A 16,196-nucleotide genomic window follows, 5' to 3' on the forward strand; every position below is an offset into this window, starting at 1 on the left:
AAGATGGGGATGGACTCCACAAACCCCTTCACTGGGGTGGAGCCCATAAACCCGTTTAACAGGATGGGGATTGAGCCCACAAATTCCTTCCCTGGGATCAGGACTGATCCCACAAACCACTTCACTGGGATCAGGATGCCCCCCATAAACTCCTTTCCTGGGGTTGGGATTGACCCCACAAACTTCTTCACTGGGATAGGGATGGACCCCACAAACCCCTTCATAGGATGAGAATGCACCCCACAAACTCCTTTGCTGGGATCTGGAGTGATCCTACAGACCCCTTCACCAGGATGAGGATGAACCCCACAAACTTCTTCCGTGGGATGGGGATTGACCCCACAGATTCCTTCCCTGGAATCAGGACTGACCCCACAAACTCCTTCACCAGGATGGAACCCACACTCACCAGGATAAGGACAAGGACAGCCCCTCTTCCCAGCTCACCCTTTCCCATAAACCTCAAGTTTTACAACATTTATTTTTTAATTCTCTAAAAAAAAAAATAATATACCATTTCTCCAATTCAAACCAAGCCCTGACAAGCACAGCTGTTGGAAAAGCACCCAGGGCCCAGCCCGGGTCCCACTGGCTCCAGGGAATGGAATCGGATCCCTCCCAAATAAATCTGGGTCCCCCGGGGTTTATCCACACCCATCCCTGGAAATTCGGGGTGTGGACAGAGCCAGCAGCTTCTGAAGTTGTGCACCCCAAAAAGGAGGTGGGGATGCAGCAGGGAGAGGCAGGAGAGCCCCAGGTGGGGAGCTGATATGTGTGCATCGATATATCTGGATATAAAAATAGATGTGCGTAGTGGTAGCGTTGATACTGGCGGGTAAAATTCGAATTCCAGGCTGATCCCAGGCTGGTCCTGCACGATCCACGCGCGGCCCGATGTTCTCTGGGAGACTCTGTGGTGCTCACATCGCAGATTTCATCTCCCATTCCTAGATAAATTAAATTGGGGGGGTCAATCCCTCATTTCGCTATTCTGTAGGATCCCCTAAACCCTTCTGTCCTGGATTGCCGAACAAACTGTGTCCTATTTGCCTTCTGCATGGCAGCTGGCTTCTGTTCAGTGGGCAGTTATCCTTATCTCTTCCACACCCACTCCTCCCTTATCTGCTGATAAGAGGCCATTGAACGTCCCTGCATGGCTGATAAGAGCTACAGCATCCCATTGGGAGATGTGAGCCCAGGGGGAGGAGCCAAGCATTCCTGCCTGGATATAATCTGGGGATTCTGGAACACCAGCCAAGCATTCCTGCCTGGATATAATCTGGAGATTCTGGAACACCAGCCAAGCATTCCTGCCTGGATATAATCTGGGGATTCTGGAACACCAGCCAAGCATTCCTGCCTGGATATAATCTGGGGATTCTGGAACACCAGCTAAGCATTCCTGCCTGGATATAATCTGGAGATTCTGGAACACCAGCCAGGCATTCCTGCCTGGATATAATCTGGAGATTCTGGAACACCAGCCAAGCATTCCTACCCAGATACAATCTCGAGTTTCTAGGAATAACAGCACGGATTTTCTCCACTGGATTTCCCAGAGGAACAGCAGCTGCCTCTGCCCCTGGATCTTCAGAGGAAGACTCCACCCTTGTCTAGGATCCCTGCTCCAGCAGAACCAGCCCTGACACTGCAGGAAGGCTGAGCCACAATTCCAATGGGACTGCTGCCAACACCCTGACCCACAGGGCGTCAGGTTGGGTTCTGACTCTGGCAGTGTTGGTTTAGTTCACTGCATTGTTTATTTTATCCTTTTATTTTCTTCCCTAATAAACTGCTATTCCTGCTCCCATATTTTTGCCTGAGAGAGACCCTTAATTTAAAATTTATAGCAATTCAGAGGGAGGGGGGTGTCACAGGCATCTTTTATGAAAAATCCTTTCCTTAGGATTTTTCCTCCTGAGAAGCCGAGAGGCCTCAGGAACAAAATGTAAACAATGGTTATCTGCTGCTGTGGGATGCAACAGGTGCATCTGCGATTGGCCCATGTTCGTTGTTTTTGATTATTGGCAAATCAACGCTCAGCTGGCTTGGACTCTCTGTCCAAGCCACAAGATTTTGTTATCATTCCTTCTTTTTCTATTCTTAGCTAGCCTTCTGATGAAATCCTTTCTTGTATTCTTTTAGTACAGTTTTAATATAATATATATCATAAAATAATAAATCAAGCCTTCTGAAACATGGAGTCAGATCCTCGTCTCTTCCTTCCTCCTCAGACCCCTGTGAACACAGTCACAGATGGGGTTTTACATTTTCCGTTTCAGGGGAGGCTCCTGCCTTCCTCAGCAGACACCTGGCTTTCAAACCGAGACACCTGATCCAGAATTTACCTTTGTCTTCCTCATCACATTTCCCTTCCCCGCCACGACCGGGGATGGCGGCGGCCTCAGGGCGCTCTTGGCTGACGTGGTGCGCTTCAGCAGCGGCCTGAGGAACAATCCCTGAGGGAAAAACAGCACAAAAAGGGTCAGAGGTGCCCTCCAGACCTCGCTATCTCTGTAATTCAGGGGATCCTTTAATTCAAATCTCGGTGTTCCCACCTCGGAGCCAGCCGAGCTGGCGGTGGCAGCGATGTGACCCTTGAGGGACCTCCCGAGGCTCAGCAGGTTCATCTCGGAGCCGGCTCTCAGCCTGCCCTGCATGCCCCGCTCCAGCTGCCCCTGCACCTGCTGCTCCAGCTTGGGAAAGGCTCTGTGCCCTGCAAGGACAGCGGGAGCACTGCCAGGGCCGGGCACCACAGCTCTGCCCGCTTCCAAGGCCAGGAATGGGCAGTGCCCAGCCAGGAGTGGCCACAGAGTGGGCAGTGCCCAACCCAGCGTGGGCAGTGCCCAACCCAGAGTGGCCACAGAGTGGGCATTGCCTGGCCACAGAATGGGCAGTGCCCGATCACAGAGTGGGCAGTGCCCGATCACAGAGTGGCAGTGCCCAGCCAGGAGTGGGCAGTGCCTTACCAGGAGTGGGCAGTGCCCAGTCCCAGAGTGCAGGAATGTGCTCTCTGTTGACAGAATTTTGTATTTGCTGGGGAATGCCCCAGCAAAGGTGGAATGATGCATCTGACTCCATGTTCTCATTACTTTATAATACTGTGTTATATTAAATAATATAATACAGTATTATATTCTATATAATATAAAAATAAAGAAAACTATGCCAAAGAATACATAAAGGATGCTTACACAATGCTAAAAAGATAATAATGAAAACTTGTGACTCTTTCCAGAGTCCTGACACAGCTTGGCCCTGATTGGCCAAAAGAGTCAAAACAACTCACATCAAATCCAATGAAACAATCACCTGTGGGTAAACAATCTCCAAACACATTCCAGACAAGCAAAACACAAGAGAAGCAAACGAGATCAGAATTGTTTTCCTTTTCTTTGAGGCTTCTCAGCTTCCCAGGAGAAAAATCCTGGGCGAAGGAATTTTTTCAGAGAATGTGAATGCCACAATGGAGTGATGAAATTATTTTTTGTCTTTTTAAAAAAGGAAAAAAGCTCAGAAGTTTCTCTCTTTAATTGGGAAAAAAGACACTTATAGGACTTTGGAGACTTTACTTCAAACTGAAGGATAGCCAATTGGACAAAAGCTAAAAAGCCTTGCTTAAGCAATTTACTAGAAAAGGAAGAGAACTGATGGGTTTTGTAGGGTGTTTTACTAGGAGCAAAAGCTTTTTGCCCTCAGCTCAGGTTTTCTCTGTAAAGAGCTTTGTTATTTTGCCTTCTATTAAAACTTTACTGTTTCTAACACTACTACAGAAGCCATCCTGCTGATTTTATGCTACTTTAGGTGTGAAATATTTCTCTGAGAGCTCATAAAACCTGGTAGGAAGAGACCCCCAGAGCCCCTGTGTGCTCCTACCGATGAGGACATCGAGCCCTTCCCGTGTCCCCTTCCTCTGGGGCAGGGTCAGGGTGTGCTGGGACAGGCACAGATCCCGGCTCTGCATGCTGGGGCTGTCCTGGGGCAGCTGGGCACTGGCAGGCCTGGCATGGAGAGCTGGGGAGGGAGGGAAGAGGAGGCACGGTCAGGAGGGAGGGCAGGGAGATGGTGGGGAGGGAAGGGGAGAGAAGGGAGGATCAGGAGGAAGGGAAGAGGAGGGAGAGTGAGGAGGAAGGAAAGAGGAGGGAGGGTCCAGATGAAGAGAAAGGATGATCAAAAGGAAGAGAGGAGGAAGGAGGGTGAGGAGGAAGGGGAGAGAAAGGCTGATCAGGGGGAAGGGAAGGGAAGGGAAGGGAAGGGAAGGGAAGGGAAGGGAAGGGAAGGGAAGGGAAGGGAAGGGAAGGGAAGGGAAGGGAAGGGAAGGGAAGGGAAGGGAAGGGAAGGGAAGGGAAGGGAAGGGAAGGGAAGGGAAGGGAAGGGAAGGGAAGGGAAGGGAAGGGAAGGGAAGGGAAGGGAAGGGAAGGGAAGGGAAGGGAAGGGAAGGGAAGGGAAGGGAAGGGAAGGGAAGGGAAGGGAAGGGGAAGGATGCTCGGGAGACAGAGCAAAGGAGGAACACTGGGGAGAAAGGCAAGAGAAAAGATGATCAGGAGGAAGGGAAGAGGAAGAACAGGGCAAGGACACAAAAATCCCATCTCCCATCCCAGCCCGTGGAGCTGGGGAAGGTGGGCACACCCCAGCCCCTCTCACCTGCCTGCCCGGGCCGGGCACCGCCCGGGGTGTTGCTGCTGGCACAGCTGGGCACGGCAGACGCGGCTCTCGGGCGCTGCCCCTGCGCTGCCCGGTCCAGGCTCTGCTGCTGCCGAAGAGGAGAAGCCCGTGGGCAAGGGGGTGGTGGGAGTGGGAGTGGATCCCCCCAGGCTGAGGGGCATAAATACGGGGCACAGACCCCCAGCAAGTGTTACCAGCTGCTGCAGCCGCTCCGCGTTGGAGTAGAGCTGTTTGGGGGTCTCAGCTGGTCCCTGCCCGGAGGGATCGTCCATGTAGGCGTTGGGGGTGGGCACCCGGCGCAGCAGCAGCCCCCTGAGGGCAGAGGGGTCGCGTTACCCCCAAACCCCGCCCGGAGCGGGAGGGCCGGGGGGTCCCCAGGTCCTTACCCGGCAGCGGGGCGGGTGCTCGGCCTGGGGGGTCTCGGGGGGGGCCCACCGCCCTTCTTTGGCTCCACTGCTCCCCTGGCCTGCAGGGTCTTCAGCCACGCTTCCCTTTCCTCATCTGAACGGGCCTGGTGGGGCAGGATCTGGGCTCAGGGGGTGCCCACGAGGCAAGGTCTGGGTTCAAGGGCACCCACGAGGCAGGGTCTGGGCTCAGGGAGTGCCCTCGGGACAGGGTCTGGGTTCAGGGGGTGCCCCTTGGGGCAGAGTCTGGGCTCAGGGGTGCCCCTGGGGCAGGGTCCGGCCTCAGGGGGCACCCCCAGGGCAGGGTCTGGGCTAAGGGTGCCCCTGGAGCAGGGTCCGGCTTCATGGGTGCCCCCCTAGACAGGGTTCAGGCTCAGGGGGCGTCTACCAGGGCAGGGTCTGGGCGCAGAGGACACCTCCAGGGCAGGGTCTTGGCTCAGGGGGTGCTCCTTGGGCACGGTCCGGGCTCATGGGTGCCCCAGGGCAGGGTCTTGGCTCAGGGATGCCCCCCTAGACACGGTTCAGGCTCAGGGGGCGTCTGCCAGGGCAGGGTCTGGGCGCAGAGGACACCTCCAGGGCAGGGTCCGGGCTCATGGGTGCCCCAGGGCAGGGTCCGGGCTCATGGGTGCCCCAGGGCAGGGTCTGGGCTCAGGGGTGCCCCCCTAGACAGGGTGCAGGTGCCCCCCGGCAGTGACACGGGGTACCCTGGTGTCCCTCACCTGCAGCAGGGCGAGCTCCCGGCCGCGCTGGGCGATTCGGATCCGGAGGTTCTGGGGGGACCCGGCGGCCGCCCCGGGGGTCACCTCGCAGCCGTCCAGGCGCAGGGCGCACACGGGGCGCTGGGCACCGCCGGGCTCCGGGAACATGCGCAGGGCTCCGTGCCGGACCGCGCACCACAGGCGCTGCCAGCGGCCCCGCAGCCGCACGGCCAGGAACCCTGCGGGCACCCCGGTCAGCGGGCACGGGGGGCATTCGGGCACCCCCAAACCCCGGCCCCTCATAACCCTGGTCAGCGGAACCCCCAAATCCCGGACCCTCGCAGCCCCCCCAAACCCTGGCCCCTTGTAACCCTGGTCAGCGGGACCCCCAAATCCCAGCTCTTTGCAGGCCCCACCGGGAGAGGCACCCCCAAACCCCGGCCCCTCGCACCCTCCACCGGGGGCAGCACCCCCCAAACCCCGGCCCTTTGCAGCCCCCTGGGGACATTCGGGCACCCCCCGACCCCCGGCCCCTCGTAGTCCCCCCGAACCCCGGCCCGGCACCCCCTGAACCCCAGCCAATTTCGAAAGCTGATCCTCTCTAATATCATCCCAACCATTAAGAAGCTATGAACCAGCATTAGGCTTTTAAGCTAAATAAAGAGGGTTCCCCCCTCCTTAATGATTTGCCTCAACTAAACCCCAGCCCCTGATTTTTTATCATGCTCGCTTCATGACTCACTTTCTCTTTAATTATCCAACCCAAACTTTAGTCATTTGTATCAATAAATTCCCCCTCCAGCAAACCACCCATGGCTTCAAGCTCTACCCCCTGAACCTGGCCATGAACTGAAGCTTCTTTGACCAATTTTCAAGCCCATCCTTCCTAGGGATCCCTCTAATCCGCATCTCAATAACATTCCCAGCTCTCCTATTACCATCCCTAGACAATCGATGAATTGCTAACCCCTCGCAGCCCCCCCAAATCCCGGCCCTTTGCAGCCCCCCCGACCCCCGGCCCTTTTGCAGCCCCCACCTCCTCTGGCGTCCTCTCCGTGCCGCGGGCTGCGGGCCGGGCTCTGCCGGCAGCGATTCTCATCCTCCTCTTCCTCCCTGCCGAGCTGGGGTGCGGCAGGGTGAGAACCCAGCTCGGTGGGGTCTGAGCCCCCTGCACCCCGACCCCCTCCCCAAAAGGAGCACGAGATTTGGGGTTGGGGTGCATTCCTGACCCCCTCCCCAAAAGGAGCACAGGATGAGGGGTTGGGGTGCATTCCTGACCCCCTCCCCAAAAGGAGGGCGAGATTTGGGGCTGGGGTGCATTCCTGACCCTGACCCCGACCCCAAAAGGAGCCAAGGATAAGGGATTGGCGTGCATTCCTGAACCCCTCCCCATAGGGGGCACAGGATGAGGGGTTGGGGTGTATTCCTGACCCCCTCCCCAAAAGGAGGGCGAGATTTGGGGTTGGAGTGTATTTCTGACCCTGACCCCCTCCCCAAAGGGAGCCAAGGATAAGAGGTTGGGGTGGATTCTTGATCCCCTCCCCAAAAGGGGCACGGGATAAGGGGTTGGGGTGTATTCCTGACCCCCTCCCCAAAAGGAGCACGGGATAAGGGGTTGGGGTGTATCCCTGACCCCCTCCCCAAAAGGAGCCCAGATATGGGGTTGGGGTGTATCCCTGACCCCCTCCCCAAAAGGAGCCCAGATATGGGGTTGGGGTGTATCCCTGACCCCCTCCCCAAAAGGAGCTCAGATATGGGGTTGGGGTGTATCCCTGACCCCCTCCCCAAAAGGAGCTCAGATATGGGGTTGGGGTGTATCCCTGACCCCCTCCCCAAAAGGAGCCCACATATGGGGTTGGGGTGCATTCCTGAGCCGTTCCTGGGTTTCCTGGGGGACAAACTCACCCTGCTGAGCCTCGAGGAAGGTGACGCAGGGACACTGAGGGCTGCCAGCCCGCTCGGGGCATCGCTGCTCACCTCCTCGATCACCTGCCGGGTGAAATGGGCAGTGCTGCAGCTAAAAACGCTCCTCACAACCCCGAGGAAGGAATGGGGACACACCCCGGGAGCACCAGAGCGGGGCCACACCCCCATTTCCCCTGTGGGAATCCACAAAATCAGAGGGTTTTGGAAAAGTTGCAAAAGGCAGGCTTCAGAGGCAGCAGAACTGTGATAAGAGCTAAGCAGCAGACATGAGATTGGTCAGCAGAAAAATTATTTAAACTGTAGAAAAGCAAGGACAAATAGAACAATGGTCTGTGTATTAACGCTTGCCTAGAATAACTCCCTAAGCTACAGAAAAGTTTATCTAGTGAGATATTAGGAAGTTTGAAGCTTAATAATGGAGCTCTGTGTGTTGTGTTTTAAGGCTTACAAGTAAGCATTATATTCGAAATAAGCAAGCATTGTTTTAACCAAAGGTACCTGTGCTTATAGTGGTTGGATAGAACTGCTGTCAATGTGCTTTTGCTTTGTGTGATTGGTCAAGAAGCTTATAAAGTGAGTTTTAACATTAAGTTCTTGGTCTGCTGGCTGGGATGTGAGCTGCTGGCATCTTCCCATTGTTATAACCATGGAATGAGGCTGATGCTGGAAAATAAAACAGCTCAAGGCTCGTTCCCAGCAGTCCTGTCCCGTTTGTGATGTGTGCACAGTGTGACCGTGTTCACAGGGGTTTTCTGACTGGGGAAGAGATGAGGATCTGACTCCATGTTTCAGAAGGCTTGATTTATCATTTTATGATATATATTACATTAAAACTATACTAAAAGAATAGAAGAAAAGGTTTCATCAGAAGGTTAGGATAGAAAAGAATGATAGCAAAGGCTTGTGGTTCGGATCTCTGTCTAAGCTAGCTGGGCTATAATTGGCCGTTAATTACAAACATCCAAAATGAGCTAATCAAAGATCCACCTGTTGCATTCCACAGCAGCAGACAACCATTGTTTACATTTTGCTCCTGAGGCCTCTCGGCTTCTCAGGAGGAAAAAATTTGAAGGAAAGTACTTTCTATGAAAGATGTCTGTGACATACACAGCCCCCAGCCAGCAGCATCCCCCTGCCCACCCCGCTCCTGCCCGGCTGCAACACCTCCAAACCTTCCTCCAGTCCTCGGCCTGCTGCCGGCTCTGGAAGCCGATGACCAGCACCTCTCCTGCTGTCCCTGTCACCTTCAGGGCGTATGGCATCTTCTTGCCCCGCTGCTCCTTGGCGGTGACGCGGCAGCCGCGCAGGTCCAGCTCCAGCACGGGCTGCAGGTCAGCGGCGCACCTGAAACACTGAGGGGGCACAGAGGGGTGAGGGGGGCACGGAGGGGGCACAGAGACCCGTCCATGGCTGTAGGAGTGTCAGGGGGTAGGATGGTGGGCATGGAGGGAGATGAGAGATCTCTGAAGCCAGGTGGTGGAATTTGGGGTTTATGGCAAAGGGGCCTTGCTGGGAGCTGCCAGGCACAGCTCAGAGCAGGCCTGAGAGAAGAGAAAGAGAGGTAAAGAGAGTGGTAAAGAGGATGAGAGAGAAAAGTTCTCATTACAATACCATAAATCTTCTTCTGGTCATGGAATTTGGGGTTTATTGCAAAGGGCCTGGGTGTAGGGCCCTTGTTTGGAGCTGCAGCCACAGCTCAGAGCAAGCCCGAGAGAGGAGAGGGGGAGAGAGGATGAGAGGGTGAGAGAGTAAAAAAGGGTAAGAGAGTAAAAGGGGTACCAGGGAGAAGTTTCTGTTCCAACACAGTAAATCTTCTTCTGTGTTGAATATTCTAATTCTCACGAACCAATCCAGTACAAGATACAAATCCTACAACATTTCCATACAGCCTATAAGAATCACTACATCACCATCCTGTGTTACATTTTAAACCCTAAAATCTCCTCTTTGTGCCCCTTCTGCCAAGCTGTAGGGTCTGCTCTGAGCCTTGGAGCTATCTGCAAGCAGAGGGTGTTGTTCCATCAAAAGGGGATCACCTTCAGCAGCCACACCATTGTTTTCCAGTTGTTCAGTAACTGAGGGATCTCAAAGCTTGCTTTCATTTCAATCTCACTTATAGTTTCCATATTCTCAAAATCTTTTGCCAGACAATCATATTGATAAGGCTTTCCTGTTCCATCTCCCCCCTCCACGCCTTCCTCCACCCTCCTCACCAGCAGCACGTGCTCCCTGACGATGAAGAGCTGCTTTGCCCACTGTCCCAGCCAGCGCTTCCTCCAGAGGAACCCGCAGAGCTGCGGCTCGGGGCGCCCGGGGGGCTCGGCCTCGGTGCTGGAGCGCAGGTAATGAGCCCGGTCCTTCACCCCTTCCTCCTCCTCCTCCTCTTCCTCCTCTCCGTACGACTCGTAGTGGCTGCTGTCGCTGTCGCCGCCGCCTGGGAGCGGGGATGGGGTCAGGGCTGGGAGGGTGGGGGGCGCTGGGGAGGGGGCGCGGGGGGATCTCACCGGTGCTGCCGTGCCCGGGGCGTTCAGTGTCCTCGTAGGAGTCATCGGTTGGAAGGGCTGGAGGGTTTGGGGGTCTTGGGGGAGCACCCAGCTCCTTGTTCTGGGGGTACAAAGGGGTTCCAGATGTGCTGCCCACCCCGGGGAACCTCACAGGGTCCGGGGGCAGGTGGGAACCAAAAACCCTTCAGGTCTGCTTGGACCCTCGGTGCCAGTAAGGTTGGCCAGCGGTGCCATCCCGGGCATGGGATGGGCCCCCCTCTCCCAGCCTCTGAGCCCTCCAGCTCTTGCTGCCCACCCTCAGCCCCTCAGCCCCTCAGTATCCCCTCTCCCACCCTATTGAGCCCCCTCGGTGCTCCTCTCCCATGCCCTGAACGCCCCCAGCCCCTCGGTGCCCCCTCTCTGACCCCCCTGAGCCCCCCAAACCCTTCAGTGCCCACCTGAGCCCCCCAGCCCCTCGGTGCCCCCTCTGCCACCCCCCTGAGCCCCCCAGATCCTGCTGCCCCCTCTCCCACACCCCTGATCCCCCCCAGCCCCTCATTTCCCCTCTCACCTCTCCGTGAGGGCCCAGCCGGGTTCTGCCTCCCGCTGCATCCGCGCTCCCGGAGCCTGCGGGGAAAATCAGCTCCATGCTGGGGTGCTGAGGGGTCAGGGACCCCCCAAAACACGCCTGGAGGAGGAGATTGGGTTGGTGGGACTCACCCGGGCTGGCCTGGCCCTGCTGAGGCCCTGGGGAGGGCGAGAGGCAGCGCATGATCATGTACTCGGCATCCTCTGCTGCAAGGGGGCAAGGCCGAGGGAGAGTCAGGGACCTGTCATTGGTACTAAACATGTTCATACTCCTACCCCTAATAACCCTCTCCACCCCATCCTTGTGGGAGTGTCAGGGGTAGGATGGTGGGGACGGACAGAGAGGAGAGATCTCTGCAGCCAGGTGGTGGAATTTGGGGTTTATTGCAAAGGGCCCTGCTGGGAGCTCTTAGCCACAGCTCAGAGCAGGCCAGAAAGAGAGAAAGAGAGGTAAAGAGAGTGGTAAAGAGGATGAGAGAGAGGTTCCCATTACAATACAATAAATCTACTTCTGGTCGTGGAATTTGGGGTTTATTGCAAAGGGCCTGGGTGCAGGGCCCTTGTTTGGAGCTGCCAGGCACAGCTCAGAGCAGGCCCCAAAGAAGGAGAGAGAGATAAAGAGAGAGAAGGCATGAGCGTGGTAAAGAGAGAATGAGAGAGTAAAAGAGAGGATCAGAGGACAAGGTTCCTGTTACAATACAATAAATCTTCTTCTGGTTGTGGAATTTGGGGTTTATTGCAAAGGGCCTGGGTGCAGGGCCCTTGTTTGGAGCTGCAGCCACAGCTCGGAGCAGGCCCGAGAGAAGAGAGGGGGAGAGAAGATGAGAGGGTAAGAGAGTAAAAGGGGTAAGAAAGCGAGGTTCCTCTTCCAATAAAATAAATCTTCTGTGTTGAATATTCTAATTCTCACTAACCAATCTAGTACAAGATACAAATCCTTGCACCCCCAGCCCTGCACTCACCCGGGCCCTGCAGCCGCCCCAGCAGCTCCCACACCGATTTCTTCTTGGCCCGAGCAGCAGCGCTGAGGCTCTCGCGGTCCAGGAGGAGCAGGAAGGAGCGCAGGTCCGACAGCAGCTTGTCCAGGTCTGCAGGGGACAGGGACAGCGACAGAGATGTGACACTGCACCCCGGAGCACCGTGTGGGCACGGGTGCCCTGCACTGGCACCTGCACTGGGCACTGCTGGAGGGTCCCTGATGTCTTGGGGATGTCCCCGATGCCATGGAGGGTCCCTGATGTTATGAGGTGTCCCCAGTGTCATGGAGGTGTCCTCAATGCCTTGGAGATGTCCCCAATGCCATGGGGTGGCCCCAATGCTGCGAAGGGTCCCTGATGCCATAGGAGGACCCTGATGCCTTGGGGGTGTCCTGATGCCATAGGGTGTCCCTGATGCCATGGGGGGACCATGATGCCATGGAGATGTCCCCAATGCCATGAAGGGTCCCCAGTGCCATGAGGGTGTCCCCACTGCCATGGGGGGACCCCAATGCCTTGGGATGTCCCCGATGCCGTGAGGACTCCCTGATGCCATGGAGAGTCCCCGATGCCGTGGGGTGGCCCCAATGCCGTGAGGGGTCCCCAATGCCATAGGAGGATCCTGATGCTATGGGGGTGTCCCTGATGCCTTGGGGTGTCCCCAATGCCATGGAGGGACCCTGATACCATGGGGTTGTCCCTGATGCCATGAGGTGTCCCCGATGCTGTGGCGGGTACGTGCCCGGTCCCACCAGCCCTGCCCTTCTGTGGCACCTGCCCCGGCCGGGCACAATCCGGCCATTGAGTGGCACGGGGGCACCGGGGGAGGATGAGGAGGGGGCCCTGTGGGGATGAAGGCTCCTCTGTTGAGCTGACAGAGCCGGTTTGTTCCCGGTTTGTTCCTGGTTGCTGCTGCACGTGCAGAGGAGGAGGAGGAGGAAGATGAGCCCTGGCAGGCTGGAGCAGCTGATGAAGGCTGAAATGCTGAGGGCACGGACAGGGATGAATCCCAGATTTCTCCGGGTTAACGGGGATGAATCCCAGATTTCTTCAGGTTAACGGGAATGAATCTCAAATTTCTCCAGGGATGAATCCCAAATTTCTCTGGGTTCACAGGGATGAATCCCAAATTTCTCCAAGTTAACAGGGATGAATCCCAAATTTCTTCAGGTTAATGGGAATGAATCCCAAATTTCTCCAGGAATGAATTCCAAATTTCTTCAGGTTAATGGGGATAAATCCCAAATTTCTCTGGGTTAACAGAGATGAATCCCAAATTTCTCTGGGTAAGGGGGATGAATCCCAAATTTCGCTGGGTAAGGGGTATGAATCCCAAATTTCCTCCCCCGGGTGAGGCAGAGGAAGGAGCCCCCCTTCCACGCTGCCCCAGGGTGGGTGAAGCCCCCTCCCCACCCCGGAGCTGCTGGCACGGGGGTCCCCCCGTCCCCTCCGCGCATCCCCGGCCGCGGAGCCCACACCCAGCCCGGGGGGAGAGGAAACATCTGGCAGCGCTGAGTCCGGGCCGAGCAACGCCGGAGCGGGGCCCAAACATCTGGATTTGCCTGGAAACCGGGGCAGGGGCGGGGGGGAAGCGCTCCCAGCGGGGAAAGCGGCGGGGGCTGGGGCAGGGCCGGGCTGGAGGGACCTGCGGGGCACACGGGGACTGTCCCCCCCTGGCCAGCGCGCCTGGCTCGTCCCCTCCCTCCCTCCCTTCGTGCTCTCCTCCGCCCAGGCTGAATTCCTCGGCAATGACATCTCCGTCCTCTCTCTCACCCTTCTGCCCTCCATGCGCCCCCCCCCCCCCCCCGCGCTGCCCCCCGGCCGCTGGGGCAGCGATCCGTGCCCAGCCGTGCCCATCCGTGCCCACAGCCCGCGCAGGGGCTGCCCTGAGCGCTGGCCCGGTGCCCGGTGCCCGCCGCAGTGCCAAGGGAAAGCGGCCGGGATGGAAAACATCTGCGGGGCGGGAGGAAAACGCCCCCCAAACACACACAGAGCGTCTCCTAGCAAAGCTCCAGCGGCACTGTGGCTTCCTCATCCTCATCCTCACCCTCGCGGCCCCGGGGATGCCATGGGAACGGCGGCGCCCGGGTGATGCCAGCGCGGTTCGGGGCAGCTTTTTGGGGTTTTATCGGGGCGTGTGGGGGTGACCCGGGGGTGGCTCGGGCCCAGCGCGGGATGACTCAGAGGAGGCTGCGGGAGCTGCTCGCGGCCACAGCGTGACTCGTCATGTGCGGAGGCTCCAGGCCACGGCTGCAGGGTGGGGACGCTCCCCCCGCGGCTGCTGCGCCCCCAAACTGCCCCTGGGAGGGCGCTGGAAAGGGGCGCTGTGCCCCCCCTACCCTGCCACGGCACCCCAGTGTCGGGGGGACACCTCAATGTCGGGGGCAGACCCCAATGTCAGGGGGACACCCCGATCCCTCCTTCCCCCCCAGCTGTGACCCCTTTTCCCTCCGCGCCTCCCACCCCCCCATTTCACCCCCTCCTCTTTTCCCGAACCCCCTTTTCCCTTCCTCGCCCCCACGGGCAGCCCCGCAGCCTCCCCCAGGGCTGAACCCCCTTTTCCCCCCGGGTTTGGGTTGGTGCCCCCCGGCCTCGCATCCTTTTGGAGCCCCCCCGTACCTCGCTGCCGGGACATGGTGCGGGAGCGGTCACATCGCGCCGGGACCGGGATCGGGATCCGAACTGGGATCGGGATCCGGAACGGGGATGGGGACCGGGACCGGGATTGGGATCCGGACCGGGATTAGGACAGGGATCGGGATCTGGACCGGGATGGGGATCGGGAGCAGGACTGGGATCTGGACCGGGATTGGGATCGGGACAGGGATCAGGATTGGGACCAGGACCGGGATCGGGATTAGGACAGGGATCGGGATTGGGTTCGGGTTCAGGACAGTGACCGGGATCGATATCGGGATCGATACCGGAACCTAAACCAGGATCGGGATTGGGACAGGGATCAGGATCGGGATCCAGACGGGGAACGGGATCGGGGTCGGGACCGGGATGGGGATCAGGATCAGGACAGGGATCGGGATCGAGACCGGGACCGAGATCGGTACCGGAACCGAAACCAGGATCGGGATTAGGATGAGGATCGGGATCGGGACAAGGACCGGGATGGGGATCGGTACCGGGATGGGCACCGGGACCGGGCCCGCGCTGTCCCGGCCCGGCTCGGCTCGCACACGCCCTGCGGGCCCCCAGCGCAGCCCGGCCGGGGCGGGAGGAAGGCGGGGAAGGCTCCGCGTCCTCCTCGGAGCAGCACCGCCATCTGCAGGGACCCGGCCCCCAAAAATCCAGGGGGATTTTTGGACAACGGGAGGAAGCAAAGCTGCGGAGCCGGGCTGGATAAAGCCATTTCACCTTTAATTGTAAGCAAAAAATCACTCTCACGCGGATTCTCCAACACCAGCAAATAAAATAAACTCTAACAAAAACAGAGAAAGTGAATCACTGTAGTCCAGTCCGAAAACAACCCATATTTATATATATATTTATAGATATGTCGTTTGTAGCAGTGAAAGGCAAGTATGGGCCAGTGAATTCCCGATAAATTACATTCTTTACATCCCAACAAGGTCTAGCGGCTGGAAAGTGGCTGGAAACAAAAACCGGGGAGCGTGGAGGGGTCGGGGGTGCGGGGAGAGAGGGGTCCTGCCCAAAACGTGTGCCTGGAGAGGGGAAAGGGAAGGGAAGGTGCTGCCCGGTGCCGAGCCTTGTCCGGGAGGGGACAGGGACAGTGGCGAGCCCTGGAGAGCGGGCATGGTGCCCATTGAGCCGTGCCCTGCTCCAGTCCATCCGTGTCTGTTCGGTGGGCAAATTATCACTCCAGCGCCCTCCTGTGCCCCCCAAATCACCACTCCAGTGCCCTCCTGTGCCCCCCAAATCTTCACTCCAGTGCCCTCCAAGTAATCGTCCCAGTGCCCCCCAAATTATCGCTCCTGTGCCCCCCAAATCTTCACTCCAGTGCCCTCCAAATAATCGTCCCAGTGCCCCCCAAATTATCACTCCTGTGCCCCCAAATCATCACTCAAGTGCTCTCCTGTGCCCCTGAAATCATCACTCCTGTGCCTCTGAAGTCATTGCCCCAGTGTCCCCAAATCATCTCTCCTGTGCCCCCCAAATCATCACTCTAGTGCCCTCCAAATCATCACCCCAGTGCCCCCCAAATAATCGCCCTAATGCCCCCAGATCATCGCTCCTGTGCCCCCCAAATCATCACCCCCTGCATCCCCCCCATCCATAGCTGGAGATGCCCCAGGGTCCCCCCACCCCAACCCTGCCACCCCCGGGGTGCCCCCCCTGCCCCTCTGCCCAGCCCGGAGCTGGGGGGCGTTGGCAGTGTGTCCTTGGGGTCCCCTCTGCAGCTCCTGGCACAGGAGGGACCGGGGGGGACAGAGCTGGGGGGCTGCAGGGATTGGGGGTTAAGCTGGGATTTAGGCCTGGCTTTGC

General features: G+C 57.8%; 1 protein-coding gene across 1 annotated transcript; it reads right to left on the minus strand.

The window, feature by feature from the left end:
- Nucleotides 1-549: 549 nt before the first annotated feature.
- LOC131568263 (actin filament-associated protein 1-like 2) lies at nt 550-14,868 on the minus strand. Its single transcript, XM_058820249.1, has 17 exons — nt 14,361-14,868; nt 11,727-11,852; nt 10,897-10,971; nt 10,748-10,803; nt 10,198-10,297; nt 9,907-10,127; nt 8,866-9,045; nt 7,673-7,756; nt 6,804-6,888; nt 5,789-6,006; nt 5,052-5,176; nt 4,860-4,977; nt 4,645-4,753; nt 3,877-4,026; nt 2,559-2,716; nt 2,349-2,459; nt 550-947 (listed from the first exon to the last, which is right to left on the minus strand). The coding sequence occupies exons 1-17, from the start codon at nt 14,374-14,376 to the stop codon at nt 921-923; spliced, it is 1,959 nt and encodes a 652-aa protein (XP_058676232.1). The 5' UTR covers nt 14,377-14,868; the 3' UTR covers nt 550-920.
- Between the last annotated feature and the right edge of the window lie 1,328 nt (nt 14,869-16,196).

This window comes from Ammospiza caudacuta, chromosome 26 (assembly GCF_027887145.1).
Source record: "Ammospiza caudacuta isolate bAmmCau1 chromosome 26, bAmmCau1.pri, whole genome shotgun sequence".
In the NCBI taxonomy this organism is placed as follows: domain Eukaryota; kingdom Metazoa; phylum Chordata; class Aves; order Passeriformes; family Passerellidae; genus Ammospiza; species Ammospiza caudacuta.